Genomic DNA, 12,472 nt, shown 5'->3' on the forward strand with positions numbered 1-12,472 from the left:
TCGGGATGAAAGGAAATGCATTATTTCTCCAATGTTTAGGGCATAATAAATGTAGAGTGCGACGTTCAATCTGTGTCATATATATTTGAAAGCTTCTAAGAAACTTAAAAATTAATAAATGTATATAATGGAACATAAACTTCGGTAATAAAAACAAATAATAAATTGGAAATAAAGTAAAATAAATACAAATAAACTATAAAATAAAATAACAATAATTATTATCATTCGGTTAAAATAAAATGATTATTGTTTGGCATTGGCATTGATCCAAATTAGAAACTTTCGCGGCAGACTAATCCCAGTTTATGTCGTTATAGGGGTGACTTAATTTTCTTTAATTTGCTGATCCTAGAAGCGAATTATAAAAATATTTTTCGATAGTCTACTAAAATACATAAAAATACTATCCTTTTCTGATTGATGCAACATCAGCAAGTTAAATTTATCGAAAAATCACATTAGACTTTGTAATCATAAAAAAAAGAACATAATGCTATATAATAATAGTAATTGAAAATATTATATAAATGTTGTAACGCAATTCTAAAAATACAAATGAATTTTCATAGAAATTTTAAACATATAAACTTATATCAAATTGTTTAGAATATGTTTCTGTTGAATGTTAATGTGAAACCCAAATTAATAATCGTTATATTACTAGCAAAAGATTACCAACGTAATTATAAATTATAGAAACAACGTTTCATTTTTAACTATTATTTATATATAAGTAATTGAAACAACATTTAAAAATATAATTTGTGCAGCAGCTAAATTTTTCGTTTGTTATAATCTGAATGCATTGCATTTCTGATTTCTTTTTTTTTTCTTTTTTACGATTTTAGTATATATTTGCTTATTTTATGTTGACGATATTTAGTAGATTATTTTTTATATCAGTTTTCTTAATTTTCAGGATTAGCTTGCGTAATTTCACTTTCAATGGGTTTATCCTCCGCAACTGACTCGACGGTTTTACTTTGCAATTCTTTTTTTTCTATTGCTTCGTCAAATGTCTCATTGTTATCTTTTTTTATTATGTCAGCTGGAGCGGACGATACCTCATCAATGCATATTGGCAATGTGTCTTCAGAATTTTTAATAGTATTTTTATCATTTATATCATTTATAGATTCAACTGGAACTTCATTATTACAATGTGTGACATCATTCTCCTCGACAGCCATCACAGATGCGTCAGTAACAGGCAATGTTTCAGAACGAGTTTCTACAATAATCTCAGATATTTTTTCACAAGTCGTTGCAACAATATCATTTTGGTTATTACTCTGATTCAAATTTTCCTCGGGCGATTCTTTCGATTTTTCATCATTCGCGTTAGACACGTTATCTTGAACGACCAATTCAATTTTCGTATCATCTTGATTGATATCAAGAGTGACATCAAGAGTACTCGTGTTATTGTCAGGACTGTGACTATTTGTAGTCGCATTATCTATAATTGTAGTCGCGTTATCAATTTCTTTATTTTCATCATTTGCATTTTTCACATCATTATCAATATCTTGCGCCGTCTGTGACGAAACGATTGAACTATCTTCGTTCTTTTCTTCGTTCTTTTCTTCGTCCATGTGTTGTTCGTCTTCGGAAGTATTAACGCTATCTTGTTTAGTAATAGAAATGATGTTTACGTCTTGGCACGAGTCTTCGGTTTTTTCATTCACCGTTTCTTCGTTACAAGGTGAACATTCAGAATTTTTCAAAATAATATCATTATTTTCTTCAGTATCACTCTTCGATTCTTTCTCGACGACAGTTGAGCTTTCGTCATTTTTTATTTCGTTTGGAGATTCTATATTTACTTTTTGCGATTCGATCGAAGTATCGTTTTCTACTTTTACTACCACCTTTTTCTCATCTTTGATCGAGTTGTCGTTTGTCACACTGACCGAATCGTCTTTCGATATTTTCGTATTTTTCTGCGACGTTCTCGGTGATTTCGGTGGATAATGAAACTTTTGTGAATCCTTGTATTCTTTTCGTACAAAATTTTGTTGTGATCCATTTTCGTAATGTTTAGATGAATTCGCAGATGAAGCTTCTTTTCTAAATTCCTTTCGTTGCGAAAATGGAGATTTAGCACCATTCTCTTTCTTTTTTTGCGATTGAGGCCTTCTCAAGCTAGGAGTCCTTTGCACGTTGTTGTAATGATTTCCTTTAGTTTTATCTTCGAATGATTTTTGTCGCGAGAATGATCCACTTTCGTACGTATTTGTATCCATGTCAGAATGACTACTATATGTAACACGAGTTCTTTGTCGTGGACCAACTCTTCCTGTACCAGCTATACTTGGTGAATTGACTAAAACAAAACGATATAATTCCAGTTCTATACGTAAGACAGTTTGTGAACGAAATTATTGTCGATTTAATCGTATTAAATATACCTTTGACGCTCATAACAGGACCCTTCGTCATATTGCTTTGGTTTAATGTTACCTTGATGCTTTTATCTGTCGCAACAACGGTTCGTTCGTCCACGGAAAGAGGCATGGAAGACATATCATGATTATGTTGATCATATGAATTCATATGATGATAATCATGATTATTATGGAAATTTCTAGGAGATCCTCGATAGGACTTATGATAAGCACCACGATTATGCCCTGCATACCCACTGCCTGATAAAATAAAAATCTATTATTACTTTTAAGAATTTTAGAAAAAAAGAAAAAAGTAAATATTTTAAACCATAATTTTTTTACCGTCCGAATATCTCCCATCTTTTTTTGTAAAATCTCCTAAAGTAACTTTTCCTTCCCCTTTTGATATTTCATTCACTAAATGAGCCTGTTAAGCGGATATACGATTAATTCATTAAATTTATTTATGAATTTTTTAACATCTCCCATTCAACTGATAGCAAATTACTTTATCATTATCCCATTCTCTGCGCCAGTTGCCTTCTGCAGTTTTTTGTCTACTGATACGATCTTCATCGATGCGGTTTCTTTCTTTTCGCCAAGCTTCGTACTCCGGTTTGTGTTCGTCTCTATGAGCTCCGTGATATGTTCTACCCTATACGGGATATAAAACTGTGAGTAATAAAAATGACGTTTTCGTGGAGAAGTCTTTTTTTGCTGAAAAAATGTCTGTAGTTTACAAACATTATGTATATACGTCCATACGTATAAATACAATTACCCTCTGTTGTCCTTCTCTTCCCATTCCTCTTTTTTTAAAATTGCCCCGTACCGATCTATTATGATTTTTATTTCCAGTATTGTCTCTCTGATTCGGTACGCTATATTCTTCTCTTTCGGCATCAGCAAGGAAATTATATTTAGGGTCTGGAGGTGGTCCTTCGCCCTGTGTATATACACGCATATATATCTATATATTCAGATACGTTCGTACAACAAGTAATTGCTCGACACGATAACAAAAAACATACTTTTCTTCTGTCATTAGGATGATGCTGTTGAACGTGTTCCGATTGTTCCTTCGTAGCAGATTTTTGTTTGTGAGTAGCTTTAGGCGGATTTGAATATTCAGGTGGCTCTTTCCTTTCTGGCCAATCCGTTGACGGTACCATTTGTACCAAAGCATTTAGCTTAGCAGCATTTTTTTTATCTTCCTCTACTTCCTGACCGTGTTAAAAGTTAATCATATATTATTCGTATACGTCAAAAACATCTCGCAAGCTATTGTTCCAACTTACTTCGTGTCTTCTTTTAATTTCTTCGTTTTGTTGTCTGATCTTACTAATTCTTTCTTCGAGTTCGCTAAATGCCATCTGTATTCGATAGAACGTAAATTTTGGATAAAGCGTATATCGTATTCTATATTTTTGGCTGTATTATATCATTAATTTGGATCGTTTCACATTATAATTATTGGATGTGTTTGTATATTAATATATGCATACTAAAGAAGTACTTGTACAAACTTATCATCTCGTTGATAATTTATACGTATATGTGTGCGTGCGCGTATGTATATATTTATGCAAGATTAATATTTTAAATTTAGACCATAGCTGTGATCGTTCATACGAATTGGATTATTGAAATGATTTTTTTTTATAGGCATGGTATACCATGCTTAGGAGATAATTTAAAAGGAATGTCATTTCTGAATTCCTTGTCTTAAATAGACATCGAGAATGTCTGTCTTTAAATTAACTTATAATTTTTTACTTACCTTTTATGGAGAAAATATTCGGATTTACGCACTTGCCGAACTGAAATCAGTCATGAAAAGATAAATGACGATACAAGAAGTAAATGGTACAACCTGTAGAATGCAAACAGGTGAAACTAATATGACCGAATTAAAAAACAAGTGGAACCAAAGCAACGTAAGGTATCCACTTTGGGTGTAACGGGGTAGAATCAGGTAGAACGGGATTTGCTTTAAGTAGAAATATTACAGATAGTCAAACGTTGCATATTTTTCATCGGAACCTGCAGTGCGACACTATGACCATCTCGTGGTGAAAGTAATTTACTAAAAATGTATCTTTTAGAAATTCATCTTTTCCCTCCTCGTCCTACTTCTCTTTTAACATTTCCAAACATGCATTAATTTTAACGACCTAAAAGTTCGACCGCATCGTCGCGAAAGAATATTCCATTTCGAGTTTTTTAATTCGATCTTTTGTACAAGTATTTTTTAAATAAACCGCGATTACCCAGAATGCTTAGGAACGTATCTGTTTTGTCAAACAATGAGGAGAAAAAAAAATGAATTAAAAAAAAGAAAAAAAAAAAAAAAAGAAAGGAACCAAGCTAAATAAACAAGTAAAAAAACGTATAGTTTGATCAGCCGTTGCCGTCTCGTTGTATGAAAAACTAAAGAAACCGAAGATCCATAAAATTCATATATCTACGATATCGAGAGTCATTGTCAAAGAAATGGTCGTAAAAGTTTTGTTCCTAGATTACCGACGGGATAAAAACTACGTCGGTAATTACCGACGGTGAATATATCGTCGATACAAAGGAACAAACTCATCGAACGATCAGTCTACAACGAATCACGTTCCCTCGTAGACGTAACTGTTACGCGCGCAAGCAAAATTTGTAGGATTAAAACGGGGGCAAAGGAAAGGTATGTTACACGAGATGGTAGCACTTAGTGAGAAGCTTTTTACCGAGATATTATGGATAGATCAACAGTTTCTCTTCGTTCTCGTACTGCCTTAAAAGAAAAACTAGTTTTTGGAAGATATAACCTGTGAGCTTATTTTCGAATCGTTCTTGATCACGAAGATACTGCTTTGGTAAGTATTGCCAACTGCATTTTTTTTGAATTTTCCTTTAACACGAAGCATTTTTTACATTGTTTGGGTGAACGTTACGATTAAAAAATGCTCGTTGTCTTTCTACGATCTAATATGTAGTAAATATTCGCGGACAAGTGGGTTTCGAGCAATTCGGTAATGCGATACACATTTGAACGATTTGAGTGGAGTGCTTTGATTCTCGTTCGTAGAGAGAGAGAGAGAGAGAGAGAGAGAGAGAGAGAGAGAGAGAAAGAGAGATCGTGGACAAACACGAATATGGAGGGTTTGTTTGTGTGCGGGTGAGCTCGATCCTGTATACTGCAATAGTACACGAGGTAATAGTACACAAGGTGATGGTACATAAGCCGATAGCACGCAAGTCAATAGTACACTGTTACGTCAGTAATGTTGGCTTACGCTCTTACTCTCGCTCGACTGACAAAACAATTGATCTCTTTTCTTCAATTACAATTTTTTATATACACATATATATATATATACACGTACGTACGAATTTACGTAAATTCGTAAATATTTTCCCGATGCGGTCATCCTATTATTATTATTATTCCTATTATTATTATTATCATTATTATAATCATTATAATATGTATATATATACATATGTATGCATATATATATATATATATATATTTTTATAGAATCTCGTTAAAACGGCGAACAACAGGTGGTCGGTGGCGCCGTCTCTAATTTCTATTTGCTACGTATAGGTGTCGTGCGTGACGTAATTATAAATTCGCATCAATTTTACTCATCAATTTTTTCCCTCTCTTTTTTTCTTTTTTTTTAAAAATTTCATTTTCCTTACGTTCGATCGTCCCCAGTATATTCGATCGTTCGTTTCCGCGTTTCATTTCTTTTCTCCCGTACATATTTTTCCATTTCTCTCTTTCTTTCCTCTTCTTTCCTTTTTCCTTCGTATTCTTCTATTTTTCTTTATGAGCCTTTTTCTTTTTTCTTCTTTTTCTTTTCTTTTTTTCGTACCAACTGGACGTTCTCGAAGGCAACGCTCTTGTCGAAGAGTTATGAGCAAGTTATAGTTTTATATATATATATATTCGACGGGCTTAACAATTTTAGCTATCCTAACCTCTCTTTCGTTCTCTTTCTCTCTCTTTCTCTCTTGGAAGCAGAGCTACGGTCAGAAAGCAGCCGTTGGCCCAGGCTTTCGTATTCGGACCATTAGTCCAGTACGGCAATTCGTCAAATCGGGAGAAATGTAGTATCAATAACGTCCCGCAGCTGCTGCCAGCGAAGCATGCATTTCCCTGACGCGCAAATTGCGCGCGCGAGCCCTTTTCGAACGGGCACGAGCGACAATCGTTTTCGATTTCCCGGCTTAACCTCTCCACCTCTAACTCTAACTCTAATTCTCTCTCTTTCTTTCTCTCTCTCTCTCTCTCTTTCTCTCTTCCTTTCATCACTGTTTCCGTCAACGTCTCTCTCTCTCTCTCTCTGTTCTTTCTGTTTTTTTTTCTTTATTTCGGACAAATTCGAACCATTCGATGACTTCTTCCGCCATTAGCGCATATATTTTCAAGATTCTTCACTCCCCCAGCTGATTTCCGTAATACAAATTTTACAATTTCTTTTAGTAAAAAAAAAAGAAGAAGAAGAAGAAAAGAAAAAAGAAAAAAATAAAATAAGTAAATATACGCATCGTACCAACCCGACGAATGTTCATATTCTCCAGTTAGTTAGTTAGTTGGTTGGTTACGTAGTTTTGGGCGTTCAGGCCTGGATATTATTTTTTCCCGCGTATATCATTGCCAAGAATCTTGTGTTACGTCGGAAGTCCGAGTTCTATGTGTGATGTTTGCGGATAAATCCTCGTGGTTTGGCGAAGGGACACGAGATGCGGAGAGATAAGGCCGGTGCGTGGGGAGGGTGAGGGTGAGGGTGGATAACAGAGGAGGGGTGAAAAGGACTGTCCTCTCTTTCTCTCTTTCTCTTTCTCTCTCCTTCTCTCTCTTTCCTAAGCTTACAGTCGACGATTATTTGTTCGCTCTCTCATTCTTCGTCCTTCCACGTAACTCTCACTCTTTCTCTCTCTCTCTCTCTCTCTATCTTTTCTTCTCTCCCTCTTCACAGCATCCTCGCTAAATAATAAATACGAGAGGGTTCTCCGGGAATACCCCGAGGGTGCCATTAGCGGGGTACAGGCCCGCGCCCTCGGACCACCCTCTCGCACCCTTCAAAACCGACCTCCACCTTCTTCGCCGGTCCTACGATCCGAAACGCGAGTCTAATACACTTAGAGAGAGTGAGAGAGAGTGAGAGAGAATGAGAGAGAGAGAGAGAGATATCTCGCGCGAAAAAAACGAAGAAGAAGAAGAAGAAGAAGAAGAAGAAGCGATCCTTCGATCGTTTTATAGAGACGACCTCTTTTCCTTCCTTTTCTTCTCTCTTTCTTTCATTCTTCTCTTCCTCACCCCTCTTATCCGTTCATCCCCTTCATTCCTCGCCCTTCTCCAGTTTCCAGTTCTCCAATCCTCCGTTCCCCCTATTCCCTACCTACCTCCCCTTTTTTTCTTCTCTTTTTAAACTTAGGCAAAAGAGTCGACATTCCAATCGATGACTCCCTTTCAAATTCCCACGAAAAAAGGATACTAGATGAGAAGGACAGACGGATGGGAGATAGAGAGATAGAGAGATAGAGAGATCGTTTCGCTTTTAATAACGATGTTGGGCGAGGAGTTTGGCTCTCGTTAAAAGTCGCGTCTTAAGAGTCGAGTCCTAAGCATCCGTGCGAATCGGTTTCGATTTATAGAATCTAACGTGTATCGCCCAGGTCCGACCTAACGATTCGGGTCTATCTCTCTCTCTCTCTCTCTCTCTCTCTCTCTCTCGAAAACTTTTAATCAGACGTATACCGACAGACGTTCATCTTTTTTTCTTTATATATTTCTTTCTTTCTTTCTTTCTTTCTTTCTTTCTTTCTTTCTTTATCTCTTTCTTTCTTTCTTATTTTTTTATTTTGTTAATTTTTTTTTCCGAATCACCACGAATTGTCTCTCTCTCTCTCTCTATCTCTTTATCTTTCTCTTACTCTTTCGGTTCGTAGGAATCAGACTCTATTCTGTGAGCTTGTGAACCGATTGATACGTATGTACTTACCTAGGGTATGTATATGTACTTACGTAGGACACGAAAGAAACACAGAAACGATTCGATCGCTTACGTCGAAAGCTCGACAACCCAGACTCGCAAACCAATAGTCCTATAGTAGTAGTAATAGTAGTAGAATAGTAATAGTAGTAGTAGTAGTGTAGTAATAGAAGTACTAGTAGTAGTAGGATCTAATAGGCCGAGCTGGCCGCCTGGAAAACGTTGACCACTGCCTCTAGCCGATCAAACGGTTAATCGAGGCCATTCCGTGGCTCAGTGGTTCTCATACCATAACCTTATCGAATTTCAGTAATATACAATACGCCCCTATCTCTTCTCTCCGTCGATTTTTCATCTTATTCAATTTCCATCAATGTTATTGCCGATTGCGTTGAAATTAATAACAATGACAAGAAAATTATATATGTACGCATGTAAAAAAAGAAAAATGCGGAAACGAAAAAGTACATCGGAAGTCGGAAAAAAAGAGACGTATATAGATATATATCGCAAAAAATAAGAAGAAAGAAGACCCTCAAAGAAAAAAAGAAAAAAAAAAACAAAAAGAAAAAGGAAAAGAAAAATAACGAGAAGAAAGAACTGGAACAGTAGTTTCGTCCCTTTCTTTCGCTCTCCCACTCTCTTTTCTTTCTTTTTCTCTTCCTCCATCTCCTCCTCCTCCTTCTCCTCCTCTTCTTCCTCTTCCAGTTTTTTTTTCTTTGCAGGTATCAAGCGAATCAATCTTTTACGTGGGTCCAGCGGTTGAGAGGTCTTCTCCCCCTTGTTGGGGATACGAAAATGCATTCCTGCTATAGAATGGAAGGAAAGACGGCGCATCTCGGATAGGCGAGAGAACGAGAAGGAAGAAAATACGATAGAGTAGGAAAAGCCATGGCGTGCATACACAGAGGCACGCATACACGCATACACACGCATACATTTATACATTGGTGCGCTCGAGAAGGAGAGAGAAAGAGAGAGAGAGAGAGAGAGAGAGAGGGGTAAGTATCAATAATTGAGCACCATAGGAGGGGGTTGGCCTCCGCTCGGCCATTTAGCGGTCGAACGAAGGGGGATGGGTCGCGGATATACTACTACCCGTGCTAGTACGGAGATATCGGTGGATGTATCGCACGGCGAGGCCTGCTATCGACATGTCGACGATGCCAGGCCGGTGCGTTGCTGCTGTTGCTGCTGTTGCTGTTACTGCTGCTGCTACTGCTGCTACTGCTGCTACTGCTCCTAGTGTTCTCTCTCTCTCTCTCTCTCTCTCTCTCTGTCTCTCTCTCTGTCTCTCTCTCTCTCTCTCTCTGTTCGTCTGTATATATTCGAGGATATAGGAAACTATCCTAGCTGCGATCATGATACGCGAAAATATCATCTGTCATTGTAGAATGCGTGCCAGGACCTCTCCAGGACCAACCTTCTTTACCTCTTTTCTTTTCTCTTCTTTTCTTTCTTTTTATTTTTCTTATTCTTTCGTTTCGTTTCGTTTCGTTTCGTTTCGTTTCTCTCTTTCTCTCTTTTCCTATCTCTTTCATTATCACATTTGCAGATATTCCTTTGGATAGAATCACTAGGACCAAGAGACGATCATCGAAACGATCAACGCGTCGTATTTGCTGCTCGTTGGATTCTAGTGATTATGGAATCGACGATCGATTTGCGTTCTCTCTCTCTCTCTCTCTCTCTTTCTATCACTATCTCTATCCGTCGGTTCGCTCATCCATCCGTCCGTCCGTCCGTCCGTCCGTCCGTCCGTCCATCCGTCCATCCATCCGTCTGTCTTTCTTTCTCGTAATACCGATGGCCTCGTTCAGCCGCGAATTCGTATAATCGTGATGGATTTGACGAGCTTTATCCCTTTCGACTCTCTATCTACCAATCTGGCACTCGACGCGTAAATCAAAGTGGAACTTTCTCTCTCTCTCTCTCTCTCTCTCTCTTTCCCTCATTCATTTTCATACGTATTAGAAACAATGATTAAATCCTAAATTATCATAAATCATAATACGGTAATATTACCAGACGTAAAACTAACAAATTTCTTCGTCCATAGTGTCGATAAGAATTTATTCGTTAACTAAGAACCTTTGTTCCATCGCGGGAAAATTCAAAAAGCCCAGAGGCGTATTATCGAAAACATCGCGAAAATGTGGGAAACAACGCGAGAATGCGAACGCGATTATTAAGCGCATACCGTGCATTTTTAACGATTCGCCTATCCTCTTCCACCTCTCTCCCTCCCTCTCTCCCTCCCTCTCTCTCTCTTTTCTTTCTTTTTATTTTTTCCTTTTTTTTCCCCTTTTCTTTCGCGCATACCACGACCGTAATCCGAATTCCGAAACAATGCGGCTTTTCTCCGCAGCGATTGTCCCTATAGCCGAATTCACTTTTCAATTAGAAGGTTTACAATGCACATTCGACTCGAATCGTTCCAACGATGGTATATTGGCCTACAATCGAGGTCGACGTCGTCGAGATAATATCGACCAGAAAGACAGAGAGACAGAGAGACAGAGAAAGAGAGAGAGAGAGAGAGCGACTAACGATAGCTTTGATAAGTTCATTAAACATATCCGACAATGAGTCCTTGTCGCGGTACAATTCAATCGAATCCGTCGGACCGACGGAAGATCGTTCGAGATCCCCTCGCACATCTCAAACTCGCGTTTCATATTTCCCCGATCGAATATATGTATAATCGAATTTTCTTATATTAACCTAGATATAAATAATTTATCGCATGAAAAATTTATTTCATCAATAATAATACTACACAGGTACATATATAAATGCTATATGTATATGTATCTATAGATAGGGAAATAAAATGAAAAATAATAACCGAGTAGAATCTATCTATCTATCTATCGAATTAGCTATTCTTTCACGCTATAGACACGATATTTAAAATTTCAATAGGGATTCGAGCGGGCCTCATAGTCCGAGTCGTATAATACGAAATTCTCTTTAGCCACCGGACGCGCTTCATCGTATCGCGAGTCGTCTCTTCTAATATTAAACACCTTCGGCGTGGCAAAAAAAGTGGCGTTGGTAGATCGATAATTTCTTTGTCGCGTTATATGAAAAAAAAAAGAAAAAGAAAAAGGAAAATATGAAAAAAAAATATATATATATGTGATCGACGGAGTAAGAGAGAAGAAAAGTTGGAAAGTAAAAAAAAAAAAAGTGCGTCGGCTCGTTTTCGCGTTTTAACCTCCATTAGTGGCCTTAGCTTCGTATAGTCCGATAGAGATAGAACGAGATAGACAGACAGAGAGAGAAAGAGAGAGAGAGAGAGAGAGAGAGAGAGAGAGAGACAGAGAGAAAGAAAGGAGTGGAAGAGCTCTTGGCATAGCAACAACTTAATGTTATGTAAAGATAGCAGGAGGGGTTGGTCCTCCGGAGGACTTCCCTCTCGAAAGCCGGTGTATATTAATGCGCGAGAGTGAGTGGGGAGGAGTAAGGGAAATAGAGATTCCGCGAGATGTTGCGAGCCGCGAGATGATGCGGCTCGCAAACGCGACCGAGAGGGAGGGAGAGAGAAAGAAGGAGAAAGAGAACGAGAGAGAGAGAGAGAGAGAGAAAGAGAGAAGGAGAGGGAGAAGGAGAGGGAGAAAGAGGGAGAGAGGAGTCTGCAGATGCTCACCGTGGAATATCTAAATAAATCCGCGTGTCGACCACCCTTAAAATCTCGTCGAATAAGTAATAACGTTCGGCGTGAGTGAACCAACTTCTTCTTCTCCCTTTCTCTTTCTCTCTTTCTCTTTCTCTCTCTTTTTACTTTCACCCTCTACAAGCTAGCCACCCCTTTTAGCTTGCATAAGCGAGCGCATCCGATTTTGGGACTTTAATTGGCTCGAGGGAATTCCATCGTGTGGAAACTTTGGTAAGAGAAAACTTTTGAGATATTTCGTAATCCTCGAAAGAAATAGAGAAAGGGATGGACGAACATATATATATATATATATATATATATATATATACATACATAAATATATGTATATATATATGTATATATATATATATATACATGTACATATGTATGTATATATACTTTTTTGATTTCTTTTTTCTTTATTT

The 12,472-nt window shown here is 37.5% G+C and overlaps 1 protein-coding gene across 1 annotated transcript; it reads right to left on the minus strand.

Annotated features, from left to right (window-relative positions):
* Window positions 1–64: 64 nt before the first annotated feature.
* On the minus strand, window positions 65–4,391 carry LOC127073033 (probable serine/threonine-protein kinase tsuA). Its single transcript, XM_051014024.1, has 8 exons — window positions 4,174–4,391; window positions 3,692–3,766; window positions 3,425–3,616; window positions 3,175–3,339; window positions 2,902–3,048; window positions 2,736–2,820; window positions 2,415–2,651; window positions 65–2,329 (listed from the first exon to the last, which is right to left on the minus strand). Exons 2-8 carry the CDS (start codon window positions 3,764–3,766, stop codon window positions 912–914), a joined length of 2,319 nt encoding a protein of 772 aa, XP_050869981.1. The 5' UTR covers window positions 4,174–4,391; the 3' UTR covers window positions 65–911.
* Window positions 4,392–12,472: the final 8,081 nt, after the last annotated feature.

The sequence above is a fragment of the Vespula vulgaris genome, chromosome 2, assembly GCF_905475345.1.
Source record: "Vespula vulgaris chromosome 2, iyVesVulg1.1, whole genome shotgun sequence".
NCBI lineage: Eukaryota > Metazoa > Arthropoda > Insecta > Hymenoptera > Vespidae > Vespula > Vespula vulgaris.